This window comes from Haliotis rubra, unplaced genomic scaffold (assembly GCF_003918875.1).
Source record: "Haliotis rubra isolate DU_JTF1 unplaced genomic scaffold, ASM391887v1 Scf15, whole genome shotgun sequence".
Lineage (NCBI taxonomy): Eukaryota > Metazoa > Mollusca > Gastropoda > Lepetellida > Haliotidae > Haliotis > Haliotis rubra.
Window position 1 is genome coordinate 3,411,907 of NW_025765447.1, and position 15,709 is coordinate 3,427,615.

General features: G+C 39.3%; 1 protein-coding gene across 1 annotated transcript in view; it reads left to right on the forward strand.

Moving 5' to 3' along the window:
• Positions 1 to 1,256: 1,256 nt before the first annotated feature.
• Positions 1,257 to 15,709, forward strand: part of LOC124270116 (glutathione hydrolase 1 proenzyme-like) — a 33,198-nt gene continuing 18,745 nt past the window's right edge. Inside the window, exons 1-8 of the mRNA XM_046705134.1 lie at positions 1,257 to 1,458; positions 9,842 to 10,063; positions 10,476 to 10,573; positions 10,786 to 10,918; positions 11,067 to 11,185; positions 11,693 to 11,900; positions 12,683 to 12,843; positions 14,159 to 14,305. Coding sequence (XP_046561090.1) covers positions 1,412 to 1,458; positions 9,842 to 10,063; positions 10,476 to 10,573; positions 10,786 to 10,918; positions 11,067 to 11,185; positions 11,693 to 11,900; positions 12,683 to 12,843; positions 14,159 to 14,305 — 1,135 coding nt within the window. The 5' untranslated portion in view covers positions 1,257 to 1,411. The remainder of the gene's footprint in view (positions 1,459 to 9,841; positions 10,064 to 10,475; positions 10,574 to 10,785; positions 10,919 to 11,066; positions 11,186 to 11,692; positions 11,901 to 12,682; positions 12,844 to 14,158; positions 14,306 to 15,709) is intronic.

Below are 15,709 nucleotides of genomic sequence, written 5' to 3' on the forward strand. Positions count from 1 at the left end.
TAGATGTATGTATCATCTATACTTAGATCTGTGTATCATCTACTGAGATGTAAGTATCATCTATCATCTATACTTAGATGTGTGTATCATCTATACTTAGATAGATCTGTGTATCATCTACTGAGATGTAAGTATCATCTATGAGATGTAAGTATCAGATGTAAGTATCATCTATACTTAGATCTGTGTATCATCTACTGAGATGTAAGTATCATCTATGTAGACTGTCATCTATACTTAGATCTGTGTATCATCTACTGAGATGTAAGTATCATCTACTGAGATGTAAGTATCATCTATATACTTAGATCTGTGTCTCATCTACTGAGATGTAAGTATCATCTACGTAGATGTATGTATCATCTATACTTAGATCTGTGTATCATCTACTGAGATGTAAGTATCATCTATACTTAGATCTGTGTATCATCTACTGAGATGTAAGTATCATCTATACTTAGATCTGTGTATCATCTACTGAGATGTAAGTATCATCTACTGAGATGTAAGTATCATACTGTATTACGTAGATGAAAGTATCATCTACTGAGATGTAAGTATCATCTATACTTAGATCTGTGTATCATCTACTGAGATGTAAGTATCATCTCTACTTAGATCTGTGTATCATCTACTGGGATGTAAGTATCATCTACTGAGATGTAAGTATCATTTACGTAGATGTATGTATCATTTATGGAGATGATACATACATGTATGTAGAAAAGAAGATACATATATCTACGTAGAAGATACTTACATCCACGTAGACGATTCAACAATGACAGTTTTAGACTGTGGCACTAATGCGTACCCTACCATATAGCTGTCATTATTGTTCTATATTTCCTGAAACATTCATGTATTCATAGTACACCAGTAGTAACTGTTATAAATATTGTCTGTATGTAACAGATGACGTTCTAACGGACTCAACAGATATGTTCCCACAGAAGAACTCTCTTGCCAACCACTTTCTTTGCATAAACGAACTTTCGAAAAGACATAAATATTATTTAGATTTGGGGCGGTCCGGTCCTACTGATAAGGTACGCATGGCTTAAATCCATCAACACCTCAATCGTCCTGCTCCCTCGCGTCGGACGTAGCCGAACCAACTATACAGTTCCACCGTGGATACACTCGATAAGGGCAAATTCAGAAAACTTATTAGCCCTGGTAAAGAATATGTACTTTAAAATTGTATTGGGACCTTAAGCCGCTAAAGGGAGCAGCGCAACAAGTCAGCAGGACGATAAAGGCGGAATCTTTGTCAGTTCAGTACAATTTCGGCAAGATCCACAAGGATTCACGTACATTTCACCTTCGGAGAAATATCAAGGTCAGAGGTTGTGTTAGACAAGTATTGACATTGCATACTGATAGTCATTCGGACGGTGTGATACAGACTATGCCTACGGATGCAGTACTGGGTGATGAAGAGGGCGTGGGTGATGGGTGAGTGATGAGTTTATTCTGGCTACAAATATGTTTTCTTTCGAAATCAAATATTGCTGTCTTCGAAGTTTTTCTTTTGTCTGGAATATACGACGAGAAGCACGTGCCGCGGACACCATGTGAGATATCATTGGTTGTTTTGATTAATGTATCCCCACTCGACATGTTCTTCATGACAATGATTGACAGGTGCACATAAAAGTTCGTCTTCACTTTTTCCCCAAATCAAATATGTAAAAAGATTTCATAATAAAATGGGTATCATAATAACATGTAATTCAAAATATGTCGCGTTAATAAATAAATAAATAAATGCAATTCAAAATATGTAGCGTTTATGTAAATAAATAAACACTTAATTAATAAATATCAATATGATGCTAATGATCAGATGATTTGATAAGAAATTATACCAGAAGCTACAGTACAATACTAATGAGATCAATATTTGATAGAAATATGACGTTCTTTGGTAAAACAGACATACAAGGACTGACTGACTGACTGAGTTTAGTTTTACGCCGCTTTTAGCAATATTCCAGCAATATCACGGCGGGGACACCAGAAATGGGCTTAACACATTGTGCCCATGTGGGGACATACAAGGAGACCCTCGTTGTAGTAAAATGTGTTTGGTTGATATTGTACTGTGATGTTTTAAATCGTCCCTCAGATTATCCAAAGTTCATATGAACGTGCAAGATCGTGCTTTCTATTTTTGCTTCAATGTGTAAAATTTCAAACATTGGTTCAGAACATTGGCTTAGTTGACAAACCTGTGGCTGTTCTTGGTACTTGTCTATTTATGCGGAAATGGAAAGGTTCTTGAATGCTTCACGATACAGTCACAGTCGAGCATTTAATCCGGGCAGCACGGTTTACAGTAGTCCGGATCAACAGGTTACCTGATTAACCGGTCGAGTGTTAATGTGGATGATCTTCTCAGTGCGTATACAAACGTCTTTATTTGGTTAGAAGGTATTTTACTAATATGAACACCTTTAGGCATCATATTACTGACTGACTGACTGAGTTTGGTTTTACGCCGCTTTTAGCAATATTCCAGCAACATCACGGCGGGGACACCAGAAATGGGCTTCACACATTGTACCCATGGGGATTCGAACCCGGGTCTTCGGCGTGACGAGCCAACGCTTTAGCCACTAGGCTACCCCACCGCCCCCATTATATTACAGGGGCGGATTTAGAGATTGGGTGCTGGGTTGCCACAGACACACACTTAAGCGCGCGCGCACGCACGCACGCACGCACGCACGCACGCACGCACACACACACACACACACACCTCCAAAATCATCCTGTATTATCATACTCAAGAAGGGCGGTGGGTAGCCTAGTGGTTAAAGCGTTTGCTCGTCACGCCGAAGATCCGGGTTCGATTCCCCACATGGGTACAATGTGTGAAGCCCATTTCTGGTGTCCCCGCCGTGATATTACTGGAATATTGCTAAAGCGGCGTAAAACCAAACTCACTAACTCAATAATACTCGAGACAGAACGTCAGGCTTCCTCTAGTCTCTCACAGTCCATGAACCGCAATATTTTCTGCTTTGCCCTTTCTACAATGCTAAAATCCAAAATGAAGCAAGTTTAGATTTCCTCTGGTTCTGAATCTCCCATGTCACTGGGGCTCCTCTTCAATATAAATGGGATAATTTGTTACTATAAAATATGTATATTCAGAGACTACGTGTTAGTCTAGGCTTCCAGTTGCAAGGTCTTGATGCCTGCCCTGCCCTGCACACTCTCCCGTGGTCTGCACTGTCCCACGAGACTTGAGAACCGCCGTATAATGGGGTTATTAATGGCTTCTCTCTGTATAACGAGGAATGCAGGATTAATGTAGCCTGACCCATCATACACCTCAGCGTTCACAACAGCCTCTTTGGCTTTCCTTTCCATACTTACAGACACTTCTTTTTTAATTTTTGCACCTTATTTAAATCTGCGTATTGTGAGTGGTAATTACAAGATATCTGGATGGGTTGGAAATTGAACGAGTGGCAAAATGGTTAACGTGAGAAAATGAATATAGAAAAATCACCAAAGTTAAGTATTTCATGATATTTGAATATTTCCGTAAAACCAGTGTATGAAATAAACCAAAACCCAGCCAGACATCGGGGCTGGTAACAAAGAGTTTGAAAGGCATTTAGAACTTGGACGAACATAAATACAGTTCAAAATGTTACCAGCCTAAAATGGAATTAACCTGAGCAAATAATCCAAAGAAAATAACTCAATTTTAGTTATAATGAATAATTCAATGAACCTGTGACATGTATTTACTATCTAACAGTCTATTCACAACAATCATTTTCAGAGAATATATAATTATGGATATGGTGAATTTACAGAGATATGGTGAATTTACTCAGATGTATGGACAATATTATCTAACATTTTTACCAGACCATCGGCCTGGCATGTAGACTAACGCTTATATTTGGACAAAGTTTTACCAGTATTTTATAACGGTATGCGTTATTAAAAATTACGATTGTTACAGACTAACTGATCAGTTCCTGAATCTTAAACCGCCAAGGGTCACATTGATAACGAGCATCGGAAATAATACGGGACCAGTATCTTTTAAGCTAACAGAACCAAGGTGCATCACGTTTATCGGTATTGTATGTTTATATCCCATGGTCAAATCCCGTGCCACATATACCTTTGTGGCATACTCGCGACTTGTCATCGATGATTTGGTCCAACTAAATGACATAATCTCAAGTCCACAATAACAACGTTATCGTAAGTTTTATCTGTAAACACGATTATCTGAGATAGCTAGAATAAATATATAATACTGATGATAGTCACAAAACAGTGTATAGTGTTAATCAGTATTAAATAAACTATCATAAACAGTAATACAGAATATATGAGACATATAATAAAGGATATCTTCAAATCTTTGAAGGGCATAAGAAAAGCAAGGATGTCTTGTTCCACATCAACCTGAAGGTAGTACCAAGGGTAACAAGCAGTAAAGAGATGTCCTATAAGATTAAAGTTAGCACAGAATAGCAATGGTAAAGATTTATCAAATTTGAAGAAAGTAAAATTACATACCTGAGTGAATTTACTAGGCAGACACCGCAGGATTTGTGACTGTCATCCGTATTATATAATACGCCCGTGCATTAATTAAGCACCTCCCTATTTTGTAAATAAGATGTGATGCTACAGAAAAGTTAGGGTACAGCCATCAATTTAATCAACCTGTAGTTAAAGAAGCTTTATCCACTGACAGTTTTGAAAATACCATAACCTTTTCTATTCTTTATGAAAGAATATGTTGATGAAAATGTGATGGACTGAATTTTTTCCCAAAATAATTATTTCTCTCCTGCCCAAACTAAACAATTAAATTAAGTTTTGACTAAAAACAACAGTTCTGTTATATACCAAGATGGCATTTACACATCAAGTAAGCTTTAATTATGCATAATCAGGAACAACCCGAATGTCAAAGATTCAGACCTTTTTCCAACAATTCAGATTGCTAATTGACAAAAACTGAAAAAGGCCACATTAATAAGATTTTGGAGTAATATTTTATGATTTTGAGTTTATTGTAATGAATAAACACTTCTCCTTGCCGGATACTGATAATTACAACTAAAATATGTTTGTTTTGTTTGTAAAGCAACTTTTACTGCATTTTAAAATTTTCTTTTTTTTTAGTTTGACTGTAACTTTTCCTCAATCTTACTTTACAAACTTTCATCCATTCACAATAAATAACGAATTCATAGGCCACATAACAATCAATTATTCCTTTCACTTTTCAAAATAAGGTAACTTGTTTTAGGACAGAAAAACACCTGTTTTAAATATAGACAATTATCCTAATTAAAGTACATGGTAATTTCAATAATGTTTTCGTTTTGAAATGTTCAATGCTGGCTCTATCAAATTATAAAGGTTATTTTTTTTAAAGAGTTTAGAATATCATTTCAGACAAAAATAATTGGTAAAAATACAGTGTGGTGCCTATTTTATGCACAGATGTATATTTATTCTAGCTATCGTAAATAATCGCGTTTAAAGATAAAACTTACGATCACGTTGTTATTGTGGACTTGACATTATGTCATTTAGTTTGAACGAGACGGACTAGCTGGCTAGCTGTATATTTGGACCGTTCGTCATAAATCTAGGACGTCTCTGTCGGTCGGACGGGCCTTTTTTCATATACTGATAAAACACATTTTTTCTTAGCCAAATCGCAGATGTGAAGTAACCATTAGATCTAAATAACAGCGATTTTGGAAAAGCAGCTTTAGGTATCTCATGAAGTTTCGGCCCCTTACGACAGGAAACGATACTGGTCTTGGCGCTAAACAACCGCCATTTGTTCTACCGTGGAGAAACAGAAGGCCTGTCAAGTATGAGCCAGGAGCCACAAAGGTGCCCTTCAGGGGGCAATTAAACGCCTCTGTGAAAACAAAGCACAAGCACTGTTGATAAGGATACTGTATTGCTTATATCTGATACAGGATATGAAGTCTGGGATGGATGTCGCCCATCTATCATCACCCCACCCTCCCATCTGATCGTATGTTGAACATAGGCTGGTATGTTCCACCCGTTCAAATAACCAATTAATTTCCAACCTTTGTAACTGACAGTCTATTTTATAGTGTCAAATATTCCATAGTCTGTCATACAGACCTTGAACCAAATATACCCAAGCACATGCAAGTCTGGAATATGTGGCAGGTCTGAATTACCAGTTTCAGGTAAACAAATGTGCGTTTAGATCGCTGCAACCGAGCCTGAGGCGTGAATGGATGATCTGACAGAATCTTGATCCATTAAAGCCGTTAATATAACAGTCCCGCGCCGATATTGCTGGAATATTGCTGGAATATTGCTAAAAGCGGCGTAAAACTCACTCACTCACTGTTAATAAACATTTTTAAGGAACATGCCGTCTCTGCAGTGCTAAAGCCCTAAATAAAGCAAGTCTAGATTTCCTCAGGTTCTGAATCTCTGGTGTCCCTGGGTCTCTTTTTCAATTTACATGGGCTTGTTTGTTACTATCAAACTTATATATATTTAGAGACTAAGCATTAGTCTATCACCAACTGTGAGAGGCTGGAGGAGGTGTCCCTGTCACAGTCTGTCCTGCTGCAAAAGCTTTAAAAACATTATTCTTCAGGTTGAGGGCGTTGGGGTAGCCTGATGGTTAAAGCGTTTCTCACGCCGAAGCCCTCCCTGTAAAATGCAAAAGCTTTAAATGAAATTGCTAAAAGTCTAGATTTCTTCAGGTTCAGGATCTCTGGTCTGTGGTCTCCCTGGGTCTCCTTTTCAATTCTAATGGGTTTATTTGTTACATATTCCGAGACTAAGCGTTAGTCCAGGCTGGGGGCAACATGACCCTTTATCAATAATTATAAGTTGCAGAAGAATGTAGTTTTGTAGTTTGTTCAGAGACCATATAATAGGGATGCTGACTGCTGACTGGCTGCTGAAAGGTTGTAACTGTCGGTTTAAAATAATCTTGGATTTGTACCACAATAGACGAAGGTTTAGTTTCTATAATATAATAGTAACAAATATATCCATTTAAATTGAGCCCTATAGTCTTCTCACAGTCTCTGAACCACATTATTTTCCCTACAGCCTAGCCATCCCTGCATGCTAAAGCCCTATATGAAGCAATTTAAGTCTAGATCTCCCAGGGCATCCTTTTCAATTTAAAAGGGTTAATTTGTTAGGGTTTATTTGTTACAATCAAAATGTCTAAGCGTTAGTCTGTCAGACCTAGACTAAGGCTTAGTCTCTGAATATATATAATTTTGATAGTAACAACAAGCCAATTTATATTGAAAAGGAGCCCTAGGGAGACCAGAGATTCAGAACCTGAGGAAATCTAGACTTGCTTTATTTAGGGCTTTAGCACTGCAGAGAGGGCTTGGCAGTAGGGAAATTAATGTGGTTCAGGGACTGTGAGACAGACTATGTCAGACCCTGTGAGATGTGAGATTCAGGACTGATAGCATCTGCATTGGGGCTGTACGTGCTGGGGTCATTATCAATTAGAAGTCACATCATACAACCATCAGATAACGGTATAAGTGACAGGCATATTTACTGGTCCTCGTGCTATGCCCTGCCCCATCTCCATGAACTTGCCACCAAATTCAAAAGTTTCCATTTGTATAATATGTGGAGAGGATATTTTGTATAATGTGTGGAGAGGATATAGATAAAAACTTTTTTGAGAAAAACTGTTCAATGGAAGTGAAAAGACCAGTGTGAGATACTGAAAACAGAACGGAGTTTATACAATAATCCTATACCAGGAATCAAAAGAAATAATCCTTTTGTTTGTAGTTGCAATTAATAAAACGTTAACGTTAATTATGATCTATTCCGTGCTGGTTTAAGAGATAACCCAAGTTGTTCTTGTGGAAATGTTTGTGAAAATTCTTATCATTACTTATTTGACTGTCAATTATATACAGTACAGAGAACTACCATGATGACTAATTTACGCAGTATTACAAATGTGGATATAACCTATGAGTTACTATTACATGGCAATGCAGATCTGACTGTTCACATAAATCAAAACATATTTAAAATTGTTCAAACATATATTTGTCATTCAAAACGATTTTCTTAATTGTTGCAATTGTTCCCCTTTTTCCCATATTTCTGCTCTGTTCTTCTCTGTCCATCTTGAATGAATGTAAATAATACTATGTAAATACTACGGAGAGGGTGTTCTAAGTTGTATAACTTGTACCCAATCCTTTTCTCATGAATAAAATATGTTTAAAACAAACAAAACGTTAACCACAGTCACAATGGAGCTGCCATACTGAATACTGAGGAAATTCTAGACTTGCTTCATTTAGAGCTTCAGCATTGCAGACAGGGTTAGGCATAGCCTTGCTCCAAGGCTGTACTGAACGCTGAGCCCATGAGTGTATAGTAATTCTATCCTACGAAGAGGCAAGAACCCCAGTCTATTTTTTATTATTTTTTTTAGAAATTATCATTTAAACTATTAATTTTTATACCTCAGAGACTTGTGTAAGTCTAGGTAAGGCAGTAGGGGAAATAATGTGGTTGAGGGTCCGTGAGACAGACTATATCCATAATCACAGGTTTCTAGAGGCGCATGTCTTCGCCGCTACTAATATGCCAGTTCATCAGCGGTGAAAGGTAACTTAGCTTCCTGTAAAGTGGTGTAAATGTTCATGACGGGGAAATCATAATGTGAGTTAAAATTCTTATTTTCTCCCGGAATCACTCGTCTTCATGTCATCTGAAATGATGATGCGCCTTTGGGGTTTCTGTATTTCAAATATATAGAGTGCGGCGGTGGGGTAGCCTAGTGGTTAAAGCGTGGGCTTGTCACGCCGTAGACCCGGGTTCGGATCCCTACGTGGGTACAATGTGTGAAGCCCATTTCTGGTGTCCCCCGCCGTGGGGAATATTGCTAAAAGCGGCGTAAAACCAAACTCAGTCAGTCAAATGTACTCATGCCAATAATGGTTGTCACCCCCTTAATTTTTTTTAATTGGAGAGGGGGTGTGGGGTGGGTGTGTCAGGTGTGTGTGGGGTTGGGGTTGGGAGGGGGGTGACAACCATTATTGGCATGAGTATATATAGAGTCAAAGCTTTAGCAAAAGCAATTCGATATCAGAACATATTGTTCCTGTTATATTATTAGTTTCAGATACTATTTATTTTGATTATAATTACATTGCATCAAAATTCTTTCAAGTTATATAATGGGGATTATTGTGGTTTTGTGTTTTTATAACTCCATAAAATCAAAAGAAATATTGTTGTTTTTTGTTGTTGTTGTTGTTGCTTAACGCCGCACCCAGCAATATTATATGGGTGCGGTCTGTAAATAATCGAGTCTCGATCAGATAATCCTGTGATCAACAGCATGAAGAAAGATTCTTGGAAGTTTGGACAATCCTGAAAAAATCCAAGCTTTGCCTGGAAATGATAAATTGGAAAGTGTACTCAAAATCCCCATAGGGAGTACACACTGTTGTATGGATTATGCAATTTTGTTTGAAATTTTTGAAAGGCATTTATAAGTTGGACGAACATGAATACATGACATTTTTATTTTTTATACTTTCTTATTCTTGCTCCTTTATCAGGTAATCATCAGAAAGAATTAGCTCTGAAACGCCGTATAAAGAATAAAAATGTTATTATCCATAAAACGTGTCATGTACTCGTATTTTGTTTGTGTTTGACCTGTCCTTCACAACCTCAATCGGGAAGGGAGCGGAAGACAATTTTTTTTAATTCCATATTTTCCAGTAACACGTATTCCTATGTGAATTGAATTATTTTGTGTTTCTTTTTTCAGTTTGACGAAAGACGGCAATGCTTTAAATACCAAGACTAGTCCCACAAAGACAGCCCGCCGATGTGGCGGGAAGCGGAGTATACTCATTGCAGTGGTAGTTCTCTTAGTCTGCGTCCTTGCTCTTGGCCTCAGTTTGGGTTTGGCACTGAAGTCGGGTCAAGGTCAGCGGTTGGCAATCGGAGCAGTTGCAGCAGATCACCCAGCATGTTCCCGAGTAGGCAGGTAGGCAGGAGTCTTCGTCATTTTTTGTCACTCTTCGTCACTCTTCGTCACTCTTCGTGAGACATCATGAGGTGAATGCTGATCATGTTAGCTCCATGGAACATGAATATCATATATGTTTTAATAGTAGTTGACATTGTTTTTCTTTGCTGTCTTCAATTCTACAGACAATTTTTGCTGTACGGAGAATTTCCACTAGCTTAATTAAGGTTTGGGAACGACTCCTGGAATGAAGGTGTTCCTTTAGTAAATATCTTGAAGTCAGCTTCGGGTCAATCAAAATTTGGATTTTTGATGAAATAAATTGTATGAGGGACTTATATTCAGCCAGACATTTTTACACTTTGACCAATGAATGTTCTGAGAACTTAATTCCATTTCTAAACCACACCTACGCCTGCTGTCACTTCAGAGATATTTTGAAAGAAGGTGGGTCTGCAGTAGATGCCGCTATTGCTTCACTGTTGTGTGATGGAGTCCGGCAGCCCCACAGCATGGGAATAGGAGGAGGTGAGGCACTTTATATACTGTAAATCGTAAATATTGTAACAGGTTGGTAAGAATAGGATGATGTGAGACACGTATTATATTAGCTTAATAATATTACAGGAAGAGAAGGTGAGGCGCGGGATGTGGTGTAAATCGTAAGAGATATATGTAATGTTCTGTAAAACGTAAATGACGATTTGAGGGTGATTTTCTTAGGTGTTATTTCAACGCAGGATTAATTGGTGACAATACACATCCGGCAGACTCGTCGCCATGCGCCGGATTAGACAGCGCTGATTATTGTAGAAACACATATAAGGCCGGCTCAATTCAAGCCGAAAGTGAGATGGCATGGAAACAGGTAAGGTACGTGGTGTATCCACTGGACGTAAGAAACTGTAAGATAAACTAGTAACAGTAAAACAAACGGTTATGCCAGTATGTCCTAGAATTCTGCTCTTAAACAATGTATGGAACACCTTATTCAGCATCTTTCTTTCACCTTTCATTTCAGGGTGCTTCATCATGATATATCAAAAATCGCCCCGCAAAGCGGAATTCATCAACGGTCGAGAGTTCGCTCCCTTGGCAGCCTCTCTCTAGATAAGTTCATCAACAAGTCGTTCCGACAAGGTCAGTACTTGAGTTGGACATAATGTCCATGTGTATAGAAGGGAGACTACTTTTCATAGTGTCATCCTTCATGTACGCTGGAGATCTGGACCGACGATCCTGTCTTTCCTTTTAAACATAAATAGAATTATCCGAAAAATACTGAAATAAATTATTTGCTCTCACTTTTCATGAGAAAAAAGTCAATGTTTGACAAACGCCCGCCGCCCCTGCCTAATGTTAAATAGCCACCCTATTGCTTCTGTACTCAAGGGTCGATTGAGTTCAGTTAGTTTCTGATAAATTAATATATCGATTAAAACAGTTACAGCACGGTATGTCAGGAGAGAATGGCACATGTTTCACTTTGTATACCGACGGAGTTCAATGATACGGAGTTCACAGACAACAAAATCATAATCGACAAGGCGAATATAAATTCGAACATGGGATCAGCGTGTTCTGGATCGGGCAAGGGAGGCAACTCAGCACTGTGTTCAATATCTAAAAGTCAGCATACGTTTGCAGGTCCCTTGTCAATCGCAGTCCCAGCGGAAGTGATGGCGTATTGGGACGCGCATCAGAAGTATGGTAAGCTACCCTGGGCCACGCTGTTTGAACCTGCCATCAAGATGGCGAGAGACGGCCACCCCCTGTCCAACTCGTCTGCGAGGGCACTACAGCTGATGACCAAGAGATTTAACGTGTCTTTGAAGGCGGAGTTTCCACAGCTCTGGTAGGCCGTAAATATTTGATCATTCATTTCACTCTGTAAACACCTTGGCGGTATTTCTGCAGTACTTCGTGCATAACAGCCAAAGCGAAACGAGGAGTGGATGGGTTTGATATATATATTCCATCAAAGTGAGTGAGTTTAGTTTTACGCCGCTTTTAGCAAAATTCCATCAATATCAGTCAGAGGACACTAGAAATGGGCTTAGCAGATTGTACCCATGTTTTCGGGGTCTTGAGCGAACGCTTTAACCACATTGGCTACCTCCCGCCTCTCCATCATACCATGCATGGTATTAACCAATCAAACATATGTATGAAAGGTTTGGATTGGGCGAGTTGTTTAAAGTGTCAGTTTAAGTGTCATAAGAGTTCTATACTATACGTGTTAGGATCTGCCAGATGAAAGAGAATTTTATGTGCTTATGTGATCTTATTCGATATTACTGTCTGAACAGTCATTAAGCAGAACTTCATGTCGTGACTGTAAACGTCCAGAGTGAATCCTTCAACGAAACTCCATCCACGTCAATACAAGGAGCGGTGGGGTAGCCAGGTGGTTAATGCTTTCGCTCGTCACGCCAAAGACCAGGGTTCGATTCCCCACATGGGTAGAATGTGTGAATTGAATCCCATTTCTGCTGTCCCTTGACGTGATATTGCGGGAATATTGCTGTAAGCGGCACAAAACCATACTTACTCACTCTTGGTCAGTGTAGCCGAAACAACGCTTATGGTTCACTTTTTCAGTTAGTCCTATTGAAAACTATTACTTCACTCTTTCAGCAAGTCCTATTGTAATGAGCGCGGTGGCCTGAAGCTGGAAGGTGATGAAGTGAAGTTACCTGCCCTTGCTAAAACGTTGAGTGGTATTGCCAAGCACGGTCCCGACTATCTGTACAAGGGGGAGGTTGCTGATCGCTTGCTGCAGGAAATCAAACAGTTTGGTACATCCACTTTTACTGTTAAGCTGTTTATTCAGAAGTAAATAAGGCCACCGGCCGGTTTTACATGTACAGGCAAAGTACCAATAGCGTTACTTTATTGAGCACCAGTTGTAATGAATAAATATATGTAGTTATAATGAATACATAATTTATTATACTGAACCACAAAAGAAATGTCGCACTGATAGGGGTTTCTTAAAGCACACACTTTAATCCACTCTAATTAACAATCAAAACAAAGGATTGAGTTCAAACTTGACAATTATGGTTAACACATTTTCGGGAAAGTCATTATCGTGTGTGGCCTCTATGGGCATCGAAGAAATCTTTGCGTCGTCTGCAAATGGAATGAATTAGCCGGTCAATGAAGGTCATACGCACTTGGGTCCATACTCTGCGAAATGCCTGAACGAGTCTAGCCTTTGGTTGGAGGTCATTCAGTCTTCTTTGAATCTCGTCCCAAAGATGTTCTACTGGACTTAAATTCGGACTGAGTGCAAGATTCTGTAGGGTTTGGATGCCATGCTATCTTAGGAAGTCCGATGTTGCTCTAGCAGTGTGGGCACGACCATTGTCTTGCTGGAAGATGTGATTTCTGCAACGTCCAAAATGTGATACGACTTTGCTTGAACATGCTTAGAAAATGATTAACATTTTGAACACCCTGTTCTATCCAAGAAAAACAAAACAAAATTTTTGACCTTGAGAGCCTAACAATTAATTCAATTTCCTGCCAGCTTATATTGGAAAAAGTAAATATGTTTTAAGATAACATTATCGTGTTGGTATACTGATCTAAGCCAGTAACTGATTATCTTGACATGCTGATTCACCTTAACAGAATAACGACCCAGTTCGCCTCTAGCCACAATATTGGGTACAGTCCTACCCAGGTGTAAAATGTCCTTGAACTCGAATAACATTCAGCGAGGGGTGAAAACCCCAGACTTCACTACCATATAATAGGATTGGCATAATTTTGACATAAAAAATGTGCATCAAAATCCGAGATGAAAGATGCATTAAGTTTGGGATTCGAGACATTAGGATCGTCAAAACCTTCATAGCCTGCTCTGACAATGTCTTTTGACTTTTACTGTTGTTAATAACACAGAACTACAACTTGATGACGTGATGACTGGGTTAGTTAGTGAGTGAGTGAGTTAGTGAGTGAGTGAGTGAGTGAGTGAGTGAGTGAGTGAGTGAGTGAGTGAGTGCGCAATACCCGTTTATAATTGTAATATTCCGGAATATTTCAATATTACCGTTTCTTTCAACTAACATTCTCTAATGTCGCATAACGTCCTATTTCCAGGTGGACTTGTGACAAAAGCCGACTTCGAGGGGAACTTGACCAGACATGAGCGTCCCCTGGAGTATCAGTATGGCGACCTGACCATGTATGTCCCAGGAGCACCTAGCGGGGGGCCAGTGATGGGGCTCATCCTGGAGATACTGGAAGGTAGCGTAGCCTATACTGATATTAAATTTGTCTGTCTGATCTCATCCCAAAGATACTGGACGGTTGTCTATCCTATAGTAATATCACACTGGTCAAAGGGGTTTCATCCCCGTACCCTACAGGGTGGTTAGCTTCATGATGCCTACTCATGTATCTAACCCAACTGAGGGGTGCTTGCAGTTGGTTTGTCTTGAAGTTTAAAGTGTTTGGTTGTCCTAGTAGTATGGTAGCAGCACATTTCCGAGGTGACGTAACGTGACGCAACCTCGAAAATATGCTGCTACACTGACGTCATACACGTATGACGTCACGACGATAGGTCCCGTGACGTCACTTGATGGTGACGCAACCTCGAAAATATGCTGCTACACTGACGTCACGCCCTACAACGACGGTATTGACGTCACGTGGTCATTCAACCGTCACAAATAAGGGAATGGTCATCTAATACGTGTTCGTGCATGTACGTGTGTGTGTGTGCGCGCGCATGTGACATCTACTAATGACGTCACACAAACAAAAATGGAGACCATAAGAATCCATCCGTCAAGCTAAATTCTCAATTGCTCTCAGACGCGTTTTTACCTCATAAATGCACCATTAGCGTGCCAATAATATTTGAGTTTTTGAAGGAGGCTAGGGAATCTCGTGCTGTCTATGTAAAGCTCTCTACAATACTAGACCGCAAGAAACACCTAAACACTCTTAATCACACGACCACCCCGTCTGTGTAAAGCTCTCTTCAATACAAGACGGTAAGACGGTGATATTCTACATGAAACAAAATGTGAGGTAGAAAACGGCAAAACAGCAAGAGTGGTACCGAGTGTTACGTTCTTTACCTCGTATCGTAAACCCAAAGCGGGAACGAATAATAATTTTGAAGGAGGTCTGTAAATGTCGTACTGCCAATGTAAAGCTCTCTACAATACTAGGCAGCAAAACAAATGTAACAAGACACTCAAAAATAACACACCCTCCAGTTTATGTAAAGCTCTCTACAATACAACACGGGAAGGCGGTTATATTCTACCAAATACAACAAAGAAGATATTGAGTCGGACAGTCTATGTAAAGCTCTCTACAATACTAGACCGCGCGAGCACCGTATCCCTCGTTGTTTAACCACCCCAAAATATACCCACGAGGTAGACAACGTCAACACTTTTATATAAAACACAACGGAGACTAGTAAAAACAACATTTCACAAATTTTATTCGTAAATATGCACAACTACATTTCTACTCACAAAACAGTTGGGAGACCATATTTCCCGTCCACCGACAAGGTGTCTTCGTTTCCAGATACTTTTCCCTTCTTATTGAAGAAAAAGTTTACATCTTTCTCCATCCCTCTGTGATGACGTAGCAGCAGGACATCGTGGTTTTCACCTTCTTATTGAA